The sequence below is a fragment of the Crinia signifera genome, chromosome 2 (assembly GCF_055691185.1).
Source record: "Crinia signifera chromosome 2, ASM5569118v1, whole genome shotgun sequence".
Taxonomy (NCBI): domain Eukaryota; kingdom Metazoa; phylum Chordata; class Amphibia; order Anura; family Myobatrachidae; genus Crinia; species Crinia signifera.
This window is the reverse complement of record NC_139218.1, coordinates 343726905-343753940: the sequence shown is the minus strand read 5'-3', so window position 1 is coordinate 343753940 and position 27036 is coordinate 343726905. Positions and strand designations below refer to the sequence as shown.

At 43.0% G+C, this 27036-nt stretch overlaps 1 protein-coding gene across 1 annotated transcript in view; it reads right to left on the bottom strand.

The window, feature by feature from the left end:
* Positions 1-309: 309 nt before the first annotated feature.
* Positions 310-27036, bottom strand: part of LOC146059154 (keratin, type II cytoskeletal 6A-like) — a 46361-nt gene continuing 19634 nt past the window's right edge. Inside the window, exons 2-10 of the mRNA XM_083171273.1 lie at positions 4585-5113; positions 4173-4393; positions 3920-3980; positions 3745-3840; positions 3035-3199; positions 2377-2502; positions 1975-2195; positions 1264-1298; positions 310-1170 (exon numbers count right to left, since the gene is read on the bottom strand). Coding sequence (XP_083027399.1) covers positions 944-1170; positions 1264-1298; positions 1975-2195; positions 2377-2502; positions 3035-3199; positions 3745-3840; positions 3920-3980; positions 4173-4393; positions 4585-5097 — 1665 coding nt within the window. The 5' untranslated portion in view covers positions 5098-5113 and the 3' untranslated portion in view covers positions 310-943. The remainder of the gene's footprint in view (positions 1171-1263; positions 1299-1974; positions 2196-2376; positions 2503-3034; positions 3200-3744; positions 3841-3919; positions 3981-4172; positions 4394-4584; positions 5114-27036) is intronic.

Below are 27036 nucleotides of genomic sequence, written 5' to 3'. Positions count from 1 at the left end.
CTGCAGGCTGTATGTGTCTTTTGCTGGTCCATTGCGGTGTACTGGGGGAGGTTGTTTTTTTATATGAAGTAGCAGCAGCCAGCAGACTTTTACACATAAAGTTATCAATGTTAACCCTAGGTTTTAGCATGTGGGTGCAGGTACTCTCCATGGAGGTAAGGGTGATCCCAAAGCTAAGCCATGTATATTCTTATGTTCTGACCCTCTGTCAGTGTATAAAGTATAATTCGCCCATGGCTATATTCCTTAACATTATACCTTTTATAGATGATTTGAATAGCCTCCATGATAAAAATAGCACGATGACAATTGAGATCCATATGCAGTTTATTGAAGATATACAGAAAAGATAAGACATGCAAGCCTGGAGTTGAAAGATTGACTAATGCATTTAAAAGGTTTTATATACAACAAACACCCATCTCCCATTACTCAGAGACAAATATAAGCATGAACTTACAGGACTGGCAAAAGCCATAGCCTAGCTCAGATACCTTTATCAAGCTCACCTAGATGTGTTACAGGGATACAAAAGGGCTATAGCCGTCATACAAATGGACTATGAAAGATACAACACCTTCTCTATATTGCATTTGCTTCTGTTCTTCTTTGTGGCACACATGGTAGTATTGGCCTAATTTCCCAATTTGTCAAGAAATACACACTATATGAGACTACTGTATATTGTGGTCTCTATAGAACAAGTGCTGCCAAGGCACATAATGAATGGAAATTCTTTAGATTAATGTTATAGCAAGATATGGAATGTCTACATTATAGTGCATTGTATCCCTGAGAACAAGTAAAGATAGAGCTAGGATGATATAACTGAACATTCTAGTGAAGCTTCCATTACTGTATCTGAGCAGATCAACAAAGGTATAAGGGAAGTATGGCTTTGAAGGGTTGGTCACTGTGACTAGTGCTTTAACTTGGGAACATCTTAATATGATTTCTTTACTGAGGATGATGTTGATGTTGTGGACACCGCCAATGTGCTTCTTTGAGAGGCACCATATTGACTGCTGCTTCCTCCTCCAGAAGCCTGGCCACCGCCCATGCCATATCCACCTCCGGCTCCATAACCGCCAGCACCTCCTGCTCCTCCACGTCCGCCAGCACCTCCTGCTCCTCCACCACTAGCATGGCTTGAAGAACCTCCAACTACGGCTAGAATTAAAAATAAGATGTTTTAGTTTTCTTCATGCATGAAATGTAGATACAAATGAGAGTGCTTCATTCACAGAGCTGGTCTATACTTACAAATGGACACATGGTTGTCGTAGTGTCCAGACATTCTGCCAATACAAAAAGTGAAGATGTTAGCACAGCATTATTTGAAAGGTTACACACTGCAATATTTGTGTGTGTGTGTGTGTGTGTGTGTGTGTGTCAGTGCTTCATCATATACACTGCTGTTGGTGAATAAAGTCACCCAGTCATGGTGTGCTCAATCTAGGCCTTGATAGGCCTTGATCCAGTAGTTGAAAAAAAAACTTTTTTGTATGTTAACTATATGTATGTACTGTACTATATGTATGCACAATACATACAGTATAGATGTGACATACAGTTTTCCTGAAATATGAACACCTTGGAACTAAGGGGTTTCATGTCGAATCAAGTCAAAGTTCAGAATGACTTTGTTGTTTCGAGTGGAACCGAATGCTGACTCAGGTCTGTTGTCAGCTCATATCTGGGTTTTGGATTACATGCAAACAGGTCTAAATTACATTATTTTATCTGATTTTATACATTTTTATTATTTTTTTAATTAATGTGTATCAATTTATTTATTGTTTAATCAATTTTAAAGGAATACAAAACCGAGTGTGAACTAAAACACTTCAATGTGGTTTTGTCAAAACCAAAACACAATGGTGTACAGTATTAGAACCAAATTCAAAACATGGGGACCCACCACATCTCTAACAATAACATTGTACAGAATGCTACGGCTCAAGCTAAACTGACCTTTCCTCTTCTCCTTCCAGCATGGCTCTGTAAGTGCAAATCTCAATATCAAGAGCAAGTTTCACATTCATGAGCTCCTGGTAGTCGCGCATCTGGCGGGCCAGATCTTCTTTGGCCTTTTTCAAAGCAGCTTCAAGTCCAGCCAATTTCTCCTTGGCATCCTTCAAAGCCAACTCTCCTTTCTGCTCAGCCTCTTCGATGGAGTGCTGGAGAGCTGCGATCTGCATGTTGGAAAAGATTTAATGTTGTAAGTTGTTCTTGTTTATCTAAATACTGTTTCTACATCTTCACTTCGTAATCCTGCAATCTGCCTCAGGACAGTCTCTGTATGCTCCCCCAAAACACTTCCATAAGAAACATTGGATGATGATATACAACCCACAGCCAATAGGGTTACAGTACCTGCTTCTTGATGTTTTCAATCTCAGCCTTCAGTCTTTGGATCATACGGTTGAGTTCTGAGATTTCATTCTTGCTGCTCTTCAGGTTGTCACCATGTTGTCCAGCCACGGCTTGCAACTGCTTGAACTAATATACAGAAGGTAAAAGCCTATATTAGTAATTGGTAACTCAAATACAAGTTCACATATATATTCAATAAGGGACTAAATATATATATATTTAGACCTTGAATTAATGTAATATGTTAAGATATTTTAAAAATGGTTTAATTAGTTGAGCACAACTATGAGTTCAGTTTAAGAATATAGATTTTTCAAAGTGGGCTTGCCATGAAACCACAAAAGGGCTCTTTTAGAAGTAAGAGTAACATTTAATTAAAGCATGAATTATAGATAATGATGTAATGCCTATGCAATAGTAAATTAACTAAATTTTTTAAATATACAAGTTGTTCAGCTTTGGAAAGCTGTAGAGTGTGTTTGTGAATATAAATTATATTGTATTGAAATTATATGTATTCAATTATTTATTTCATAACCTATTTTGTAAGTCTCAACTTGCATTGGCAATATATCTCTGTGAACTAAAGGGTGTAGTTTAATTACAGGTGCTTATCAGGGTTCCATTCTGCATACATTAGAAGGTGACTAACACTCACTTTGTTGTCGAATGCTGCTTCTGCTTCAAGTTTGCTTCTCTGTGCAATCTGCTCATACTGGTTCTTAACGTCTTTGATTATGTCGTCCAGGTTCAAGTCTCTGTTGTTATTCATAGACAGAACAACCGAGGTGTCACCCATTCCTCCTTGAACGCTTGAGAGCTCCTGCAAACAACACAAGGCATCATTCAGTAATGTTATTTCCCTGTTTTTCTTTTAAATTAAAGTAAAACATGATTAACCAAACAAATCTATGTAAGACATCTGCATTAGGTCTTACGGATTACCTATGCTAGGTACAGATGTGTCCTTATACATCTTGCATCAACACGCCATACAGTGGGCGATGCCTGGCATAAGTGAGCTAACAGGTCCTGTGCAACTCCATAAGCGTCAGTTTCTTTTTGTGTCAAAAATGCATCTTATTCGCATCACTTTGCGAACCGGACACACAAGCAGTGTCTGCTGATTAAAATATGTGGCATGTCTATATTTTTTATGCAACTGTGGTTGCATCTGCAGACAAAATGGTATGTGACAGTGCTTTCTAGGATACAGCCACAGTCGCAGAATATACAGTAAAAGTATTGCAAAGTGGATTATACCTCATGAGAAAACAGGGGGTATTCCAAAGGCTGAGTTCCTCAAATTTATGCTGGAAAGTTATGCTGTATTGTATGCTGTATTTTCGAACAAACAGGTAAACTTACAGCATCATAGAGTGTTCTCAAGAATTCGATCTCTTCTGTCAGGGTATGCACCTTGCCCTCCAACTCCACCTTGATCATGTATGCAGCATCCACATCCTGTAGTGAACCAATAGAATTATCATTCATACCATGTTAATAATCAATATTATTATTGTATTACTCAAACATAACTCACCTTCTTCAACACCACAAATTCATTTTCAGCTGCTGTGCGCTTGTTAATTTCGTCTTCATATCTGCAGAAAAAAAGATTTGGAAACTATGTATTTTTTTTCTTTTTGTGAACATATCTATATATACCTTAAGTTGTCATTATAAAGTATAGGTAAAACACTTTAAACTGCTTAGCATTAGAACTCATGTAAGAAAGTGTTGAAGATAGAAAACATACTTTTGAATAATACAATAAAATAATCATGTAAACCTACTTCTTCTTGAATTCTTCTACCATTTCCTGCATTGTCTTTAGTTCACTCTCCAGACGGCTCCTCTCGCTTGTTATACTGTCAAGTTCTCTCTTTAGATTGCTTATAAATGCCTCAAAAAGGGGCTCTATGCTTGGTTTTTTGGAGCCACCTTTCTGTCCTTGTTCTTGTAAAAGGTGCCATTTTGTTTCTAGCACTTGATTTTGCTGTTCCAGGAATCTAACCTAGAATTAGAAATGGAGGCATCATCACCGACTGTCAAAAAAAGTTCAAAGCATTGGCTGATCTAAGTAACCTCAATAATTTAGATAGCATTTCTCTTAAATATTTACTGTATATCCCAAACTACCCCTATGCAAAAACTAAAGACACAACAAAAATTATGCAGATTGTAACAGTATTAAGGTTTACTTACCTTGTCAATGAAAGTTGCAAATTTGTTGTTCAAGTTTTTGATCTGTTCTCTTTCTTCAGTTTTGACTTTTTGAATTGCTGGATCTATATCCACCTTTATTGGTTGCAAAAGGCTTTGGTTGACGGTAACTGATTGAATTCCACCAGGTGGGCAAACAGGGAAGCCAGGATCACCTCCATGTCCACCATGTCCTCCATGACCTCCACCGAATCCACCAGCTCCTCCACCGAATCCACCAGCTCCTCCACCGAAACCACCAGCACCTCCGCCATATCCACCGGCACCTCCACCGAATCCTGCACCTCCACCGAATCCTGCACCATGTCCTCCAGCACCCTGTTGGTTTACACCAATTGAAATTCTTTTCTTTCCACCAAGGCTGACAAGACTTCGTGACCCAAAGCCACCTCCAGAGCGAGAGCCACCTGATCTTCCTCCACCAACTGAGCAAGCGCTAAAGCCCCTGCTTCCACCACCAGCTGCTCCACCACTTTGCATTTGTCTCATGCTCATTTTGGCTGTTTGAAGACTAAAGTTGAAAGGGAACAAAGGGAACAGATAAGCTGAAGGAGAGTGGGTCCCTTTGCTCTGAATGACAAAAGCCTCCCTTTTTATCTGTTTGAAGAATTGGGCTTGGTTGCATGGGTGGCAGACCAGTTTAATGCAATAGTGGGTTTGGCAAAGCTGGCAGCCACCCATCAATCTACTAAACTGATCACACCTATGGGAAATATTGCTTTGCTTGCACTGATTAATTCATTCAATTAATCTATTTCAATGTACCAGGTTGTGACAAAATTAATAGATTAAGAGTCATTTATTTGTTTATAAATTGTATTAAATTTTCTATGTACAATATTAAAAGAAGAAGAAAAAAAGCCTTTAGGGTTTTAATGCAACCTTCTCACGATCATTATTGTTACTTATAATTTGATGTGTGATTTTGACATTCCGATGAACTTAATTATTAAAGAAAGACATCATACAAACATACTCGAGTTCAGTGTTGATAATTCAGATTGTTTCTGAACTGATTATGCAACAGCTACAGTAGCATTAAATTACTTTTACTTTGAAACTGATTTATTTTTTTACTTACATGTATTTACTTGTACGGCCCAGCCCAGCAATAAGGTAAACGCTGCACTGTCCAGCTGAATTGGGCCCGTAGTGGAATAAGTCTATCGGATCAATATACAATACTAGAAATATACAATTTGTATAGAGAAATGCAATTAACATACATGAATTTTCTGGGAGTGAAGTTAACAAAAATTTATTTTTGATAGTGCACCTGCATCTTTTTTTAGTATCTGTCTTTTCAGAACCAGGAAATCAAAAAAGTGAATTCTCCTGCAGATAGGAATTGTAAAAAAGGATGTACTCTAATGCAAGAGCCAAAGTAACATGTCAGGGAAAATGTAGCAATCAGCCTTTCTTTAAAGCCGCAACACATCACTAGTGAATTTTTCCCCTTTAAACGCCTTTATTTATTATGTAGCCTTTTCAAGTCTTGATAGTAAAACTGCGGACAGTGTGGCTAAGTGCTTGCGCTTTGCAGTTTAATTTGCGATGGGGGTGGTGACAATGCACCGTTGAGCAGAGGTGGCGATGTGGCATCATGGGGGGTTCGGACAATTTGAGGAGGGGGGCGTAGTGGCAGCTGCTGCTACCCAAAATGTGGTTGGCCGGCATCTGATTAAGCAGCATGGGGAAGCTGATGATGTTCGAGGTGCAGTGCGAGATCTGGCATTAGGGGTGGCCTTGCTTTTAATTTTGCGAAACATGAGTTTATACTCGCCAAAACCCACGTCCTCTTTAACCACTGAACTGGAGATTTTTCACATTTTTTTTTTTTAAAGAAACTGCTCAGATATTGCCAGGTTCTGTTATAAGTGAATTAGGTGGGGAACATGTATTTTAACTTTTCTTACAACAAAAAATGATATATTTTTTATATTGGTAAATCACCGCTTTTTCGAGCATGGAAACATGAGATTATCACCATCAGCACATCGGAAACTATTGAGACTTTGATTTTCCCAGCAGCCACCAAGTACACGTTGATGGGCTGATGGGCTGGGGGAGATTTGCCTGATGGCTAACAGCCATGATTGTCAGCATAGGGCAGACACTGGCAGTGGCTCCGAGGGGGGTGGGGGGGGTACATTTTACCTGGGCCCTGGTCTTGCAGGTAGAGAGATAAGGAACTGCAGCTACAGCGTCCTCTCTCTCTCCATCCCAGCACACACTGCTCAGTACTGTGTGCTGAGCAGGGGAGAAAAGGCAGTGGCAGGGACCCATATAGAGTGCATTTGACTGTTGGCATTGATTGTGACCAGATCAGATAACACACTATCTCAGCTGCAGATTAGTGGAAGCTTCAGAACTACATAAAGCCAGTGGCAGTTTTTACCTATGGCCTGTAGGGCTGCAGCCTCCCCAGGTAAAATCTGCCACTGTTCCCTGCCTAAGTGAACCCAGATGCAGTCTGTGAGACTGCACTGGCTTCACGGTGACTGGCAGTGACTTCCTATTGGATCTTCAACCTGCCAGTCACCCAAGGCAGTCCCATGGGTGTTCTCTCCCGCCGGGACACCTCTACATGGGCTGCTGTTCGGCAGTCCAGAAATACTATGTTCCACGTATTCACAGTATGAGGACGATACTGCGCATGCGCTGGACCCAGGATCCAGCATATGCTTCTGGGGGCTGCTGCAAAAGCAGGCCATAGAGGCTGGGGGGTGGCGCATGCCCAGTACCAAAGAAGTTAGGACCGGGACTGATGGCTGAGACAGGAATCCTGGGACTATGATAGCCTAAATGAGCATGGCTATATCTGTTCTCACATTTGCACAGACTGCAAAAACCTTTCAATAGTTGGAATTGCTTATGGATTAGCGAATTAATAGCATTCTCCAATAGTTTTGCAATTCATCTGCAGATTTTCACAGGCCATGTCTCTTTCGCTCTGGGTGGCGAGCACCATGTGACTTTGTAGCACAGGCGTAGCATGGAGCCATGGCACCCAGAAAGCTCATGTCATGGCACCCAAATAATATATATAAATATGCCGACATTGTCCTTGACAGGACAAAAAACACTTATAGCCAACACAGGGAGAAAAATAATGCGCCCCACGGGAAATAAAATGCTATAGGCTTTAAAATATAACAATTATTATACATCGCCTTGGGCAGGTGCCGGGACCGGCATGCCAGGGTGCAGCCTGCTGGTGCACACAGCACAGTGCCATTCTGCAGGGGCAGGTGGCTAGACACAGGATCAGGGATGCTTGTTGCACTGTCAGGCTAGAGATGAAGCACAGCACAGGGGGCTATGCTGCAGGAGGTCTGAATAGCAGAGGCAAATGAACCTCATGAGAACTTAGGCGGCTGCACACAAAGGGGGAAATTTACTAAGATGGGAGTTCTATTTCACATGGGATGGGCAACCAATCAGGATCTACTTCTTATTTATTTAGCACCTTCTAGAAGATAATAGATAGTATCTGATTGGTTGCCCATGGCAACATCCCATGTGAAATAGAACTCCCTTCTTAGAAGATTTCCCCCAAAGACTCAAATACTGTATTCCCAGCTCAAGCTGTATCTTGAAAGAGTCAAGCACTGGACAAAAAGGAAGAGAAAAGCAATTCCAAATATTGTTCATTAAGAAAAGTGTAGCCACAAAAAATATAACTTTTATTATAAAAATATTCATGAAGCCAGAAAACTGTGGATTAAAAGTGAAATAAACAGTGAAAAAAAGGTGTAATCAAAATTGGATTAAAATATGCACTAATTCCACTATTCTGTCTATGTTACCAATTATATATATATTTTTTTTTTTTTACTGTAAAGACCTTTCATAGGTTATAATTAATCCACTTATAATTTAGGCAGCTGTGATGTATATTCTGTCCTATTAGACAGCCAGGGGAGAGTTAGCTGAATAGTCAATCATACTTGCCTACTTTGATGGTCTCCTCTCCGGGAGAAGCCCAGAGAGGAGACTCTCAGCAGCTGCTTCTGGGGGCGGGCATTGTTGGCAGTAAGCCCCGCCTACATTATGCCCCACCCCCATTTCAACTTGCATTAGATCGACATGTGAAAAGGTCGACACAAGCAATAGGTTGACATGGATAAGGTCAAAATGAAAAAGGTCAATATGAGTTTTTCATGTTTTTCTGGTGCCTATGTCGACATAAGTCAACATGGATACCGTATAAGTGTACATCATTCGCTCACTATGCTCGGCACACTATTATGTCCTCCCTCTATGTCCATGTGGATAGTTCATTATAAAAAAAAACACATTTTTCCAAAAGAAAAACTCATGTCAACCTTTTTTTCATTTCAGCCCTTTCCTTGTAGACCTATTGCTTGTGTTGACCTCTTGCCATGTCGACCTAATGTGTGTCGACATTTCATGTGTTGACTTTTGCACTGTCGACCAATACCAGGAGCAAACATTTCTTATATGAATGATACTAGTCAAGTGTTTTATGAAACCCAATCCTTTTTATCCTAAAGCCACGGAGCTGACTTCAGGTAGGATTTATTACTAGTGACAATGTTCCCTGGGGACAAAACAAAATGTATTTATTCATTCAGTAAATGTGGTGGGGGACATGTCTTTAATTCAAAAGTGGTTTCCTCCTGAATGCTTAAACCAGCGGTTCCCACCTGGGGTTGGGTACCGCTGCCTTATTTAAACACTGTGAGCAGTCAATGTGGAATATAATAAGCACAAGGAGATAAGCTGTATTGTTTTGTATGCATGCAGCTAATGCCGTGCGGCTAAAGTTGCTTCACCAGTTACCACTGTCAGTTTGTGTGTGTCACTGGCTAAATATAGAATCTAGTGCAATCAGATTGCAGGGGCAGATCATACAGTTGACACCGCTCTTGTACCTGCTGGAGCTGATGGTAATGATTGGGAGAGAGATGTCAAAATGCTTTCATAGAAAGTATATACTGTCTCTTTTTTTTTGACAAATTAATCTCTTAATTAATTGTATCAATACTAAAAATTCTGACAAACTTCATTTATTGATGTGTTAAGGCCCATACACACTGGACGACTTTAGGTAGAATTCCTAGAATTCCTTTATTCGTCTCACAATGGAGACATTTTCAATCGTTACAGCAAGGTTCAAGTACAGATAAGAGTAATAGCATAATAATAAGAACACACATAATAAGATAAGATCCAAATAATATAACTCAAGAATCTAGGAACATGCAGGTCTTCTTCAGACCATGACAGTTGTACATTCTAATTGCAGCTGGAAGGAACGATCTGCGATATCTCTCCGTTGAGCATCGAGGGTGAAGCAACCTATCACTGAAAGTGCTAAACAGATCCTTCAAAACGTTTTTGAGCGGGTGTGAAGCATTATCCAATAATGATGTTATCTTGCTGATCATTCTCCTCTCACCCACAATCTCTACCGAATCCAAAGGCATTCCTAGGACAGAACTGGCCTTCCATACCAGTCTATTTAGTCTCTTATTGTCGGCTGTTAAAACACTGCTGCCCCACCGGACCACTCCGTAGAATATGGCCGATGCCACTACACAGTTGAAGAAGGTCTTCAGGAGCGCTCCATGCACTCCAAAGAACCTCAGTCTCCCCAGCAGATAAAGTCTGCTCTGCCCCTTCCTGTGCAGAGCAGCAGAATTATCAGACCAGTCCTGTTTATTGTTAAGGTGAAAACCTAGGTACTTGTAAGTTCTTACGATCTCAATATCCATTCCCTGAATGCTCACAGTAGTTGGGGGGGTATGCTTACATTTCTTGAAATCAAGTACCAGCTCCCTAGTTTTCCTCATGTTAAGTTGAAGATGGTTCTCCACATACCAAGTAGCAAAGTTCTGCACAAGTTCTCTGTACTCCCTAATGTCCCCATCTACGATAAGACCCACAATAGCAGAGTCATCAAAATAGCATGTTTGAGCGGCTTTCAGCCGCTCAAAGGGGACGAGTGGGAGTGTAAAGGGATATAAGGTCAGAGATGTAAATGGGAGAGGAATAAATGAGGGCTTTGTAAGTGAGTGTGAAAAGTTTGAATTTAATTCTGAAAGAGAAGGGAAGCCAGTAAAGAACTTGTAGAAGAGGGGAGGAGGAGGTAGTGCATTTGTTTGAGGAAGATGAGCCGGGCTGCAACATTGAGGATAGATTGGAGTGGAGACAGGCATTGTCAGGGATACCAGTTAGGAGGAGATTGCAGTAGTCCAGACTGGATATGATCAGTGAGTGGATAATAGTCTTAGTGGCATCCTGAGTGAGAAAAGGTCTAATTCTGGAAATATTTTTGAGACGAAAATGACAGGTTTGTGAGAGGTGCTGAATATGTGGTTTGAAGGATAGAGAGGAATCAAGGATTACTCCAAGCCAGCGTACTTGGGAGCTAGAGGTGATAGTTGTACCATCAATAGATAATGAGATTGTGGGATGTGAGGTTGTGCGGGAGGGTGGGAAGATGATCATGATCAGTCTTGGACATGTTAAGTTTGAGAAAGTGCTGGGACATCCAGGAAGACATATCAGAGAGACAGTTGGAGATACGAGTGAGGAGAGCGGGGGATAGGTCAGGGAATGAAAGGTATATTTGAGTATCATCAGCATAGAGATGATATTGGAAGTCAAAATAACTAATGAGCTCACCTAATGAGGATGGATAGAGAGAGAAAAGGAGAGGACAAAGAACAGAACCTTGGGGGACACCAACGGTTAGTGGAAGTGGGGGGAGGTAGTGTTATGAGAGGATACAGAGAAGGAACGATCAGAGGTAGGAGGACAGCCAGGAGAGAGCAGTATCACACAAAACAAGGGAGTGAAGGATTCGGAGAAGGAGAGGGTGGTCCACAGTGTCAAATGCAGCAGAAAGGTGAAGAGGAATAAGCAGATAGTAGTGGCCCTTAGATTTGGCAGCATGAAGATCATTGCAGACTTTTGTGAGGGCAGTTTCCATGGAGTGGAGAGAACGGAAGCCAGATTGGAATGGGTCAAGCAGAGAGTGGGAGGAAAGAAAGTCAGTGAGGTAATTGTAGACAATATGCTCAAGGTTTGGAGGTAAAATGGAGGAGAGAGAGGGGTTGGTAGTTGGAAAGGGTGTTAGGATCAAGGGTAGGTTTTTTTAAGAATAGGGGAGACAATAGCATGCTTGAAGGCAGAGGGGACAGTGCCTGATAAGAGGGAGAGATTGAGGAAGTGGGCAAGATGGGAACAGGCAGAAGGAGAGAGGTGGCGGAAGAAGTGGGAGGGGATAGGGTCAAGTGGGGAGGTGGTGGGAGGGAGGGAATGGATGAGGGCCATAACTTCCTCACCAGATACATGGGAGAAAGATGTCAGAGTTGGTGAGAGGGAAGGGGAGGGGTGGTAAGGGATAGGAGGTGGCTGGATGCTGGCGTTCTGGTGGGATACAATGTCTTGATGTATGGAGTCAATTTTGGATGTGAAATAAGTGGCAAAATCAAGAGCCAACAGTGAGGAAGGGAGAGGAGTTGGTGGTGGGCAGAGGAATAAGTTGACAGTGGCAAAAAAGCGTTGGGGGTTGGAAGACTGGGAGGAGATGAGAATTTTGATAAGATTCTTTAGTGAGGGAAAGGGCAGCACTAAAGGATGAGAGCATAGCTTGAAGTGGAGGAAGTCTGCCTTAGACCGTGATTTCCTCCATTGTCACTCGGCAGTGCTTGAGCATTTTTGAAGATATCTGGTGCATTTGGTATGCCATGGTTGAGGTGTTCATTTGCAAGGGAGGGTGAATTGTAGTTGGTAGGGCGACAGTGTCAAGTGCAAAGGTAAGGGATGAATTGTATAGGGAAGTGGCTTGTTCAGGGCATGAGAGAGAGAGAGAGAGAGAGAGAATAGGAGAGAGAAGTGAGTCACATAGGAAGGACAAGGATGAGGTGTCAATAGCCTCAATGTTACATTTGGTGATGTATGGACCTTTAATCAAAACATTCCCTCATGTATCATAATAAGGGCATTAATAGTAGCCACATTCAGTTTATTTGCTGCCCAACTCATATAGTGCTGTTTATTTTAGTGTTTCTGTGTATAGATATATTCAATACAATGTCCCATAGGCATATACATGGACCTGCAGTGTAAACAATCTCGTCTCTGGAAATTCGGGTGGGGCTGGCAGCCTAATACATTTATGATGTAAATCAATGGGATTTATCATGCCTCTGAGACTAAGGGCCTAATACAAGTGCTTTTGGCAGCCCTGTCTGCGCATGCACATGTGTGTCTGCACATGTGCAGACCAGTGGCGGGCTGTGCCACTTTATTAATTAGTGCTGCGGGTGGTCCAGTGAGTATTGTCTGCCAGTCCTCATGGCCACCGGCCTCCTGCACTGAAGAGCTGTCTAGTGCAGGAGGCCTTGCCGAGGTATGGGCGGGATGTAGGAGGGGCCAGAGCAGACACTAATTCCGGCTTGTGCATGCATTCCATGGCCCACCTTACTTTCCCCTAGTGCTACAGCCTCGGTGTCTGTCCGGTGGTGGCGAGATCAGCCCTGCCTCATGTAATAATAGCATCTGTACAGACGGAGAAGCGGCGAAGCCTGTGTTGTCCTCATTTCCCAGTCCTGTTATTTCCTGTTATTATGCAGGGGAGCAACCTGTGGTGTCCTAGTGTTATTATACATGGAAAGCAGCCTGTTATGTCCTGTTATTATTATACAGGGGAAACAGCCTGTGGTGTCCTGTTCTTTTTATTATACAGGGGGTGCAGACTGCGGTGTCCAGTTATTTATTACCGTATATTTTTTTTATTAATACATTTTTTTTTATGAAAAACCTCCATTTAAAGATGTGCTGTTACTTATGGGCCACTGTTCTGGACTTGCCCCCTGCGGTCCCAGCTGCTAATGAAAATGACCCTCACAAAATGGCTACCCCTAACAGCAGACCATTTTTGAGGATGCTAGAGGAGGCTGCCGCCTCCTCTAGCATCCTCAAAAAGTGTCTGCTGTAAGGGGTGGACATTTTGTGTGGGCTATTTTCATTAGCAGGAGCCAGCCAGGAAGAGCACCGGGACCGCAGACAAGTAGATCTGCAAGTCCTGGCAGCAGTGAATCGATAGCCCCCGCAGAACCCTGGCGACCACACTTACTCAGCACCTCCCGCGACCGCGGGGTCTGCGGGGCTATTGTTACACCACTGTTTGAGCCCTACTGAAGAGAAGTGCTAAATAAACATTAGGGTGTATACTGTACATAATACAAGTAGAGTTGTTGCCCATAGCAGCCAATCAGATTGTTTGCGATTAAATTCTAGACTGTGCTATTTAAATGACAAGTAGAATCTGTTTAGATGCTATGGGTAACACCTCCACCTCTGTAAACCCACACTTTAGTAAAAATACACATTTCATACTAAACCCTGGTTATAACTCTTCTAATAACTTGGGTCAAATTGCTGGGTTGGCCGGTCTGTGTTATTTAATTTGGTGCTTTCATGCCACACTTTAATTCAGGTCCTCCCAGCAACAACCCGGCAATGTCCCGGGTTTACAATGCAGTGTGAAAGTGGTAATACTGTTATACACATGATGCATGCCTTTTGTACTGTACTTTGTTATTGGGATTCCCTTTCAGTTTAAAACCTAGGATCTTCTCAAAGACAACAAGATTCATGAACACTTGTTTTATAAGAAATTGTTTCCCAGCTGGATGTTATTCGCATTATTAAGATACGGGTTGTATTGTGAAACCTCATTAGAAAATTTGAGCCTGCAGTTAAAATGCTTAGAGGAGAAAAAGGTTTCTGTTCTGTGTTTTTTTTTGCTGAGAAGTGCATTAGATTAATAAGGAAAGTAGTTTCGTTGGGAACTGTGCCAGTAAAGCTCAGTTTGGAGATTCAATTTCACTTTATAAAAACCATGGACCACTAATTGTAGGATCACATGCGTTTCAGTAGACATGCTTTCAGTGGCGTAACTATAAAGCCCGCTGCCTGCCTCCAATCCTCCAATCAATGTTCTCTTGTGAGTATAACTGTTGATTTGACTAGATCAGCGGTTCTCAAACTGTGGGTCCCGACCTTCTCAGCATGGGGTCACGACTCCATGTTGCTGACCATCAGGCTGTTGACTTTTCAAAACTCAGTCAGTGATTCAAGGAGTCTGGAAAATCTGTTGAATTGTCTGTTATGTTAGACTCCTCCCATCATGTTGTGGCTCCACAATGCTGCCATGTATGTGCCGTCTCCTGACTACACATGTGATGCGATGACCTTCTGCAGTAACTTGCTGGGGTCCTGTAATTATTTAGTATGATAGGGTCCCAGAGCAAAATAGTTTGAGGACTCCTGGACTAGATGCATGCAGTCAAAATCTACTCAGGCGATGGCAATGCGCGAGACCAAGCATCTGGTATCTGGCGGATGGCGAGCGCCGGCGGACGTCGGCAGACATGAACACAGGAGCGTCTCATACACTCATGCATCCATTGCCAAGAATGGGGAGTGTGAGCTAGTGGCTGGCAATCGGCGCGCCAGGAGCCTCTCTGATGACAGTGGCTCCATGTATGCCCTTTAAGAATGGCACTTGTCCCATCTGTAGCACCAAGTGTAAAAGGGATGATCAGAAACCCACTTTGGGACTAGTGTTGGGTATTAATAACATTTCTGTCTTTCTGCTTTTGGAAACCTACTTAGACCAGTGGGAAACCTGCATCACAAATGGTTCATTGGTTTCAGTGTTTATCCCAATCAGACAAACAGATGTTCTCACTTATAAGATGTATAGATGCAGTGAGAGGCCTTTGGAACTGGGAACTTGTGAGACAAGCTGGCAATTATTATGCTACAGTTTAGTCTAATACTCATTACTGTAGTAGGCATTAACTAGAATAATGCAGTAAAATTTAATTTAATGAGTTGCAGACTATAATTTGACTTTTATTGTCATATTTATGTAAAAGTCATTATTTTGCTCACATAAAGAACTAGTAAATAAACCAAAGTTTATTTAACATGTAACTAATACCGCTTTCAGACAACGGTGCCCGAATAACCCGGTAATTATCTGCAATTACCCGGCTTTTGAAATGCCGGGTTATTCACCTGCCGCTGTCAGATCCCCCTTCACACAGGAGAACAAATCTCCGGTTCTAAAATTTACACCCAGAGATTTGCTCTATTACATGGGGTTTTCGCCTGTTTGAAAGGGTCAATCCGGATCGACCCTGGTTTTTTGCTGGGTTGGATACCCGGAGTTTAAGATTAGGACCGACCCTTTCACATAGAAAATGGACCAGTGTATTTAATGATATTCCTGGGTGGAACTGCTTCACATTGGAATTTCATGTTCTGTGTGAAAGGGGTATGAGTTTCAGAAGTGAACCTTGCATATTTTTATAGAGAATTTTCATGGCACTACACAGACCAAAGATAAAAACAGGGTAAACACAGTCACTGCGATTGAGAAATACACAGCTTTTACCCGGCATTAAAATGACTGCAGGGACGGACCCCCGTTCTCACTGCAAGGCAAATTCCCGGGTGAAGAAGTTCTACCTGGTAATTCGCCTTTTAACACAGGTTTTTATGCAGTGAGAACGGGTCAACCCGTGTCTGCATACCCAGATCTCAAACACGGGTAAAAAGAAGGGGTTTTACCTGTGTATGAGATCCGGGTATGCGACCCGTTCACACTGCAAAAAAACCTATGTTAAAAGGTAAATTCCCAGGTCCACATGCTAGACCTGGGAATTTGCCTGCACTGAGAACGGGATATAACAAAAAAACATCTAGACATACGTCTGTTTGGCATACTATACAATTATTTACAACTACATCATTTTGTGGCCGATCTGTCAAATATTGATGGATTACCCAAATAATTGTAGTATATTGCCACAGCTGACCACTAATGCATCTTATCCAAAAAAAGGGTGACAATACATCTGCCCCACTATCTGATGGTTTAAGCTTGTCAGATAAAATGTTTGTCGGTCTGACATGTCATGATACTCTTGATTACTTGGATAAGACTGCTATAGGTACACAGGAGAGGTCTCCTAGCCTATACCAGCACCGTTTCTTCCCTTAGAACTGTATGCGTTCACAGATACTTGAGTAGCCGCTAGGTCTTATGTTCTCATGCTATAGCAGCTAATCACAAGCAACAGGAATATCATGAGAGTGTTCTGTGAGTGCCATACATGACTCAGGAGACGGAATGGAGCGACTCCAATGGCTCCAATGGCACAGGATAGCTGTTTGTGGAACAGCACCAGCAGTACAGGTGTTACTTGTTTGCCGGATTGCGGAGCAGCACAGACAGGACAGGTGGATTACTGGATTGGGAAGCAGCACTGGCAAAACGGGATAACTGAAAGACAGAAAAGAGTATACACACGGACACTAAATATAGCTTCACAGACCGGGACCAGAGGTAAGTGTGTGCCACTGCTACCCAAACTATAACCGTTAGGGTTGTGCTAGCCAGATGTCAATTTATTAGTGAGATTCACCAATCAACAGGAAACCCGGAGGAGGCAGGTAATTAATTAAGAACAGGGGAGGTGATGCACGTAGCAGCACCTCCATGGAGTAGCTAGGCAACCAGGAATGTGGAAGTGTCCTGGTATCCCGGTTGCAAGCAGTTAGGAGCTGATTCGCAGGTAATTTAGTACATCTGACACCAAAATGCTGGCTCCTGCTCATTGACAAGAGCTGGGTGCTGCACTGTAACATTATCTGCAGCACCCGGCTCCTGTCACTGTGTAGGAGCCAGCACTGCAGAGAACAAACTCATTGAGTGGTGCAGCAGCATCTCTGGGACCTCATAGAGGGTTTGGATCGCAAAGCCACGCCACTCCCACAAAGTCACACCTCTTTTGCAGAGCTGCACTGAGTGTAATTGATGTGATCAGGGCCGGCAACAGAAATCTTGGGGCCCTGCACAATGATATTTCTGGGGCCCCCCACCTAATCCCAAATCAACGCAACCCTCTTCTGCATGAGCCTCATTTAACCTTTCGCTGCTCCAGGTCCTGCTTTCAGGTGCGCCCTTCCCTCATTCTCACTCCTGCTGGCTCCTGGTTACTGCTTCCTGCTTGCTCCCGGCTGCTGCTGGCCTGTCACTTTCACAAAAGAATGGCGAGCACTACGAGCAAGCAGGGCGGGCCGTTCGCAGTGCGTGGAACAGATGACCCGCGCATGCGCAGTAAAAGTACAGGAGCCAGAGAATGAGGCCATAGCGCCAGCTGCGGGTACAGCTGTGCGTCTGCGGCCCCAGGCCGTGTGCACACACAGAGTAGATGGCTCTAAGCACCGAGCGGCAGGGGGCACACACTGTACACAGCAGTAGCACACAGTGAGTCAGTCAGACCCAGCCACACATAGATGGTGAGCAGTAGGCGGCCGAGCCGAGAGGATCACTGAAAAGCCAGTTAGTTCAAGCGGCGGCCTTGCCAGGGCATGGAAGCTCTGGGGCCCTTCAGATTGCTGGGGCCCATCACACTTGTCCCCCTTGACCCCCCTGTCGCCGGCCCTGGATGTGATGCCCCTGCATTACCTATTTGTTTTTGTAAAGGTTATTGTGTAATTATGTGGTGTACAGTACATGGTTGTGTATACTTACATTTAAATTTTTTCATAGTACTGTAATAATTATATTAATAAGAAGAAGAAGATTACATTATTTTGCATTAGCCTGCCCAATGGTAGGGTATAAAACCCACCACGATCCTTACTGCTGGTTCTATTTTTATACCGCAGTGAGCACACTTTAGAATTATAAACTTGTGAGACGGGCTGGTTTTTAACATACTGTATTACAGTTTATCCGAGTACTCATTACCCTAGCAGTCATAAACTAGAATATGCTGTAAACTGAGCTTTTATGAGTTGTAAACAGTAAAAAAAAAAATTATTATTATTTTGATGTGATATTCATTTGAAAGACATTATTTTGCTTACATAAAAATAAAACCTTTGGTACTTGTATTCTAGCACGGCGCCCATCGCATACCGTATTTAGTGGTATGCGATGCGTGCGATGCGATCTTCCCGTTAAATTAACAGGAGTGCTTGTACAATGAAATATCGCATAGCATCGCATGCCAGCAAATGGCATGCGATGTGATGCGATGCGATTTTTAATTGTATAAGCACCCTGATGGGTGCTTACAATGTTAAATGCAACCCCATTGTCAACGCCACCCCCACTATCAATGCCATCCCGAAGCGTGGCGAGCCCACGAGGGGCGGTGGTACGTGTCCTCCGTTCATTCCCCCACTATCCACGTAGGTGTGGAGTTGATTTCAGATAGTGTGGCGAGCGCAGTGAGCCACCGAGCCTGAAGCGTGGCGAGCCCCGCGAGGGGACGCTGAATACATGTTAAGTAATCCGTCTCCCCTCGCGGGGCACGCTGCGCTCGCCAAGCTTCGGGCTATTTAAAATCAACTCCACGCAGACGTGAATAGTGGGGGTATGAAACGGTCTGAGGACGCGTACCCCCGCCCCTTGCGGGCTTGCTGCGCTCGCCACGCTTTGGGTTGATAGTGGGGGTGGCGTTGACAATGGGGGTGCATTTAACATTGTAAGCACCCATCAGGGTGCTTGTACAATTAAAAATCGAATAGCATTGCATGCCGCTATTTTGCATGCGATGCGATAAGATGCACTTCGATCAAAATCGGGGGTGCCGTGCTAGGAAACAATTACTAAACCTTTTAACTAAAGTGGCACATTTTTTAGTCGGCAGCTGTATTTCATCCATCTTTCTATGGAACATTCATAATAAGTTCCCGATTCGTGTCAACCTTTTGACCTTCTCATGGTTGACCTAAAGCTTATGTAGACATTAGGACCCTGTCGACCATGGGTTTGTCGACCTACTCACTGTCGACCATTGGGTGTTGACCTAGTGATTGTTGATCTAGAGCAGTGGTTCCCAACCCTGGTCCTCAAGTACCCCAAACAGTGCACGTTTTCCAGGTCACCCAGCAGGTGCACAGATTATTCAGGCACATGTTAAAAGATCCACAGGTGGAGCTAATTATTTCACTGATTCTGTGTGGAGAACTGCAAAATGTGCACTGTTGGGGGTACTTGAGGACCAGGGTTGGGAACCACTGCTCTAGAGCCTGGATACCATTATCTAGAGATCTCATACAAATGTGATTTACCTTAAGTTCATCAGCAATCTGTTGGATCTCATCCGAGACTGGCAGTCTTGGCTGGGATAGCATGTTATATATCGTATGAGAAAGGACTGCATAGAATATATTGCATGCAATCCTGCGAATGGCTCAAGAGGGGATTGCGTGCGACTTCTCAGTGGGGAGAAGTCGCATAAGTGTATGTCCCCTAAAATGATCAGCTTTTTGACCATTGAAGCTCATAGGAATGGAATGAATTCTGCAATGTAATTGTGCCGGTGAGCTAAGTATCTGCACCTATAGTAGACCAAATTCATAAAGGGAGGCCCTGTACAGCTCAACTTTGCCAACCAAGAGAACTCACCACTGCAGGTGACATATTCAGCAATGTTCTTAATTGTAAAATAATAAAATAGGTTCGGAAAGCATCCTTCATAAGTTACTCATACTCTATGGAGGTCATTCTGAATTAATTGCTCCCCCATGCATTCGCACAATGGAGCGATGTTGTCCATCTGCGCATGGGCATACTGATGTATGTGCAGAGTCCCTGGGCGAACGGACTTGGTGACCTGCATAGTCACCGATCCGTTCGCACGGGAGAATGCGGGCGGGGACGTGGGGCTGCAGGCCCGGGTGTTGCCCATTGGAACACCCAGCAATTTCTCTGCCTGCGGGACATGAAAGGGGATGTGTCTTCGTGACACATAACCTCACAGTGTTGCAAGGGGATAAGAGCACACGGGGTGGCGACTCTGCTTCGCAGCTTACCAAGTCAACCAGTATGTCCTTACTCCAGCCCTAGATAAAACTGCTTTGTAGGTAAAGCCTACATAGTCTTGGTGATTTCGTCTGAGCCCCGCATATATCAAGATGTAGTTTAACCCTTCGAGTGCCAACATCTCTGTGTGAGATGTGCAAAATATTCTCGTAAAATGCTCACATTTATATAATTATATAAATTCAAATAAATAATGTTGTGTAAAAAAGATTATATTTGTGGCACCCCAACCCTGACCAATTACGCCACCATATTGCTTGGCTGCCTCTTGGCTGCCCTAACATTGGATAAAGGGCTGATCGTCAGTGTAAATTTCAACAGGGGTTGGGGTGCCATATATGCCCTGTATAAGGTAAACATTACAGGCCATTATGATGAATAAAAACATGTGCATGGCAATTTTCACACCTATTTTGAAAAATTCACTTGGCAGTCAAAGGGTTAAGCTGTCAGAGGGACGGCTGACTACATTCTGCCAGACCCGGGACCAAGGCCAGATGCACAGAATAGCAAAAATGTTCTTGCCTGCACTGTCTATTCTGCTGGGCAATAGCGACGCTGCAGGGCTGTGCATTGCTATCGCCCCACTATAGGCCTTTAGTTGTAGGAAATGCAAGTACTCAGGAGAGAGCGATCATCTTATATGTTATTATTATCTGAACAAACAGTTTCCGAAGACAAGATCATCAGACTTTTGATGCGGCCATGTTTATTTTTCCAGTGTTGTCTTTGTCTGGTTTTATTATATGGACATGCGTATTTGGCATGTGGCCCATATTTTGTGTACTTTGAGTCCTCAAATTTGAGCAAAGCTATAAATGAGACCCACACTGAGGAATGACGTTCCAAAGAATGACACAGAGGAAGCAGGAATCAGACATTGTATCACTGTAATGTTACAATTTGTAATAGAGCCTTTTCTGTTATGAGTGTATCTGAGCTCAGCTTCTGTTTGTACTTTTGGCATCCAGGAATTGGTGCAATATATTATAGATGGCCACTAAGAAAACCTTGGACAAAACAGTAGGGGTCACCACCAAGGGCATAGGTGCAGCGAGTGCAGGTAGCGGTGCTATGGGGCCCAGAGCTGAAAGGGGCCCACCTTACCAGCCACATTAAAGTCCCACTGGGGCACGGGGCAGTTACTAAGATGGCAGTTCTATTGAAGATGGGATGTTGCCCATAGCAACCAATCAGATTCTGTCTTTTATCTTCTCAAAGGTGCTAAATAAATAAATAAATAAGTAGCATCTGATTGGTTGCTATGGCAACATGCCTTTTTTTTAGAACTCCAATATTAGTGAATTGACCACATAACCTCTGCTTTCTAAATATATACCACTTCGACTTAACAGATCAGGGGCGGGATGCACTAACATCCGATGCCCCTTACCGCCCACCTCCGTCACCTACCGCCGTCGGCTTGTGCACATTGAGTGTTAGGGGTGCACAGGCACACTTTAATGCTTTGCCCACCCAACCCTATGAACACCTCCCTGCCGCTAGCTATACCAGCAATACCTTTTAGCAAAGACTTTTACTTTTTAGAACTGTATTTCATTAAAAAAAGCGCCCATCAATGACTTGTTTGTGTTGCGTTGTTAATGGTACGAGACAATTGGCATATCACTGCATACCTGCGTCATCCATACATGTTTGTGACTTTATTTATTAACAGAGTAATTAGAAGATTAAAACTGAAATAGGCAGGAGATTATGGTGTGGCTGAGAGACCAATAGATGATGGTAGACACGCCTGATTGGTGGTGTTGAACATGCCCAATAAGTGATGCTAGGCACACACCTATGCCTACCGCAATGATACTAATCTAATTTTTCACAATACAAATGGTCTATAGTATAATCTGTTTTAAACATTTAAAAAAGACAAGTGGTCAGGAAAATTATTAAACATCATAATAAATAAATACACAAACATAAGTTGGAGACAGAACTGCACTTTGTAAGCTCAGAATCTCCCACTTCATGGTAAGGCTCCTGTCGCTTCATCCTGGCAGCTACTCTCTGGTCCATTGTGATGATTCAGGGCTCAGATCCACACATACAGCAAATGAGGTAGAAGTATCTAGTACACTAGGCATGTGCAGCATCTCTGCTCTGTCCCTTACACTGCATGATGTGGTGGCATCTTTAGTGATCATATTATATACCAGTGCTATTGTTGTCATAATTTAAGGCACATGCCGAGAGGAGGGGGGTTTCTGGGCAACCAAAAACACCCCCTGCGTTTGCCTAGGAGGCTGCCCGGACATAGGTGAAGGTGGAGCCGCAAGGGTCTGTGTGGGGTGGCAGGGGCCAGTGTGGGATGGCAGGGCATACGGTAAGAAGCCCATAGGCTTCTATGGGGTATTGGCAACTAATAGAATCAAAAGATTACCTAAGCTTGAGGTGGAATAAGCACCCTGTTTTTTTGTAGGAAGAAAGAGTTAGCTGCTCTGTTATTGGTTAGTTTTTGTAGTGGCTTAGGTGTGTGTCTATCAAATTAGTTAGCCAGTAGGATCTGAGTTGGGGGGAGGGCTTTAGCAGCATATATAGGTCTTAGCTGAGGTAACGGCTTCCTCTTGCTAAGTTTGGATTACCACCCACCCACCTGAAGTAAGAAATTTAGTTGTGTAAGAGCATGGAGGAGTTGCAAAGGTTTAGGACCTTGCAAAGGAGGCGCAGAAGGCGGAGAGCATGGCTCCTCAGTGGCAAAAAGATTTGCGTGACAGAGATTGACTAGCATTTCCCCTTTGAGAGCGGCAAGTCGGTCACTACCTTAGGGGAGGACCAGGTCGCCATCTTACGGAGGGATCAGTACTTTGCCAATTAAGGGGAAATGGAGCTACTCGGTAATGTTACGCAGGGCGTGGTAATGGCCACGCCCATTTATTTAACCATACATAGGCTATTGCCGAGGGGCCATGCTTCTTGGCCACTTTTTGATTAATTCCAGCCATTCAATTTGAACAAACTCTGGCTTTGACCTTAATTTTCCAATTTACACAGTTGTACGAGTCCCAATTATTGTGTACGAGTCTTTATTTCATTGCGTCGAGTTCTGATTAATAAAAACATATGGTTGACTTATTGCTGTAGATGCTGTAAACTTACAGTACATTTTCTTATTACTTACATTTGTTACAGCCCAAAGAACTGAAATTGGCAGGGTCTGAATGGTATGCATAAGTGGGTGTGTTTATATTAACAATTAATTTGTATTTATTGCCTATAAAACTGTTGGAACTGGAGATGTATATTTAGAAACACATTTTATTGCCTTAGAATCTTGCAGCAATGTTCATGCCAGTGTTATTCATCATCTTTAGGAGGATAAGTATCTCAGATGTCACAGTAAAAGAGTGGCCTATATATGAGCTTCTAACAGTCCGTGTATGGTCAAAAGCAAGGTTAATAATTAGATCCATTTTTATATAGCGCAGACATATTCCACAGCGCTTCAGGGAGAATATTTGGACATTCACATCAGTCCCTGCCCCTGTTGACCTTACTTGACTATATATGTGGGGAGAAAGGGAGGTTGGGATAGCACCTGAGCACAAGTTGCACCGCAATTTCTTTTTTTATATTATATGAGATTTTTTGTAGGAATAGATTTTGTCCACAATGATTAAGTATAATGCTCTCCGATAGACAATTTTTTAAGTGGCGGTGCTCCCCTGAGAGTAACATTGTACAGTCAACGAGAAAAAAAAAGAAAAAAAGTACTCTGTTTTTGTTGGGGCACTCCTTTTGCGTGTGTCAGAAAAGATTATTATTCTAAAATGTAACCTTAATTTAATCACATATATAATTAGGGGTTGGACATACAAACAAACTACATATAACATTTATTGGTGTACAGTTAACTGGGTCATATCCAAGGACCAAATTGTATTCTTATGATCGTCAGTAAATGAATGAGTTTTTCATGGAGTGACGGTTCTTTCTTTACATGAAAAGATTGGCAGGGATATATAAACGACTTTGTAACACTTTCTAAGTATCCTCAGTCTCTGGCCTTGTTTGGACCAGATAAATTAGAGGTTTTAAAGATATAACTTCCCTTGTCAATGATAGGGCACTCTAGTTAATTTACTGAGAGCTTTACGAAATATCAATCACAAATATGGTTCAGACCAGAGAGGGATATCCCTGTATCCTGGTACAGTCCAAACAGTTGGAGGAGTAATATTTAAATGCCTAATGGGCATTTAAAATAGTAAGAAAGACACCCCATGGCATCTAATAAGTTGTAGCGGTAAGCAGAGAAATACAGATAGTATAGTGACTCCACAGCTGTAAAGAAAACCAGCCGCGGCTTCTGACTATCAGGGTCGCCATGACCCCCTCAGAGTCAGTGAGTGAGCTGTGTCCAATATGTATGTACAGAGTCTAGTATACAAATGGTTGGAGCACCTGCTGTCACTCTCAGCAGCTGCTTGCTATGTGCGGGAGAATTGGTAGCAAGTGAGTGTTACCAGCATGCCTGTTTGCGTGAGGTACAGCGGAGACAGGCTTGGATGTGACCCAGTCAACTGTACACCAATAAATGTTATATGTATTTTGTTTGTATGTCCAACCCTTAATTATATATGTGTTTAAATAAAAGTTACATTTTAGAATAATAATCTTTTCTCACACACGCAAAAGGAGTGCCCCAACAAAAAGAGAGTACTTTTTTTCTTTTTTTCTCAATGAGCTTACTTGACTACTGTATAAGCTCAACAGGGGCATATACCCCATGCACACACTTAATTTACCTAATTAACCTACCAGTTTATTTTTTGATTGTGGGAGGAACATGAGCACCCAGGAAACCCACGCAAGCACGGGGAGAATATACAAACTCCACACAATTAGGGCCATGGTGGGAATCAAACCCATGACCTCAGTGCTATGAGGCAGTAATGCTAACCATTACATCCATCATACTGCAAAATTTTATTTTTCTTAACATTGTGCATGCATCCAATCCCAGTATACCTAGCTACTGGTGAGTCAGCTTTGTAGGTATCTCCATTTCAGGCTGAATGGGTGTAAAAGGGCAAGTGTTCTACTGGCACTATAGTCATTTATATGGACAGGCGGCCTATGCAGAGTTGAGCGTATTCAGAGGTTTAGCAAACATGTCTCTTGCACCAGGTATAGAGCTGGTGCCAGTGCTCACTGATGATGGCTACTTTCACAAGGTGATGGATAGAGGAGGTGAGGCCAACCCTGAATATCGATGAAGATCAGTATCTGTTTCCAAACATGCAGTGCAAGCAACTCTGAATCATAGCACTGGAAAGGGCTCTGTGTCACCTTGCGCCAGCCCACCCCTACACACATATCATGTTACCAAACCGAGGGGTGGTGCCATCGGCACCAGAAAGTTCAGCATTTACGGCCCCCATAAACTTTGCGACTTCTCCTATGAGAAAAGTCGCATCCGATTCCGTCCAGAACCCCCCAGAGCATGCAACCCTTCTACATGCAATGTATCACATGCAATACCCGCTGCCTGCCACCGGGAGGGGTTGAGACCCCAAGATCATATATTATGATATATTCGATTGGACATCAAACACATGCTATTTGGGCTGATTTCACCTAATTTCTTGTTCCGATCCACCACAATCAGGTTAAATTGGGCCAAATCACATAGTGTATGGGGACCTTTAGGATTCAGGGTCCCAGCAGGTGTGTGGGGCAACGAAGGTACCAATGCAGGGCTCAGCACCATAGGAAGGTTTGTCTTAACAGCGTTGCAGGCCCTGAGAAATAACTTGCCACTGGCTGTCCGCATGCTACCATGCAGTGAATGGCTATCAGCACTCTTGACAGCCATTCACTGCACTGTCAGACATTTGGTGTATTTCTGCAGATTGGTGCACTCTGATTGGTGGATAGCTCCAGCCATCCACCAATCAGTATGCTTACAGACATTTACTGTCAAATACATGCAAGCAGAGCAGCACAAGTTAATGGCTTCTTTAAAGAAGGTGGATTTTTCAATGGGAACAAAAAACAGCCAAAGTAAATAAACAAATGTTTACAGGCAACGTTAATATACAAATGATCACATGCCCACATAAGCTATCACTGTTTATATAGCAGAAACATATTTTACAGTGTTACAAAACTAGTGACAATCATCAATAATATAATGACTAACCACACAATAAAACAGAATATGAGATGTCCTAGTTTGCTAGAACTGGCTCCTTCATACAATTACTGTACTACAATTGCAATCTCCAATATTAGACTGCTATACCATCCCTGTGCTCACAAGCCACACTGTTCTCCCAAATTCTATAACAGTCTGTACCCATCCATTATATAAATTATGCTGTGCCCCTACCTGTCACAGCTGTCACTGGCGGACTGCCAGTGACAGCTGTGAGGGAGAGGAGGAGGGAGAGAATAATGCCTCTCTGTATGGTCCGGGCATGTAGCAAAGACCGGAACAGTCTGGACCACACAGGGAGGCTGTAATCTCCCTTCCCTATGTCCCTGGTGAAAGCTATACCAGGGACCCCCACCAACAAGACACC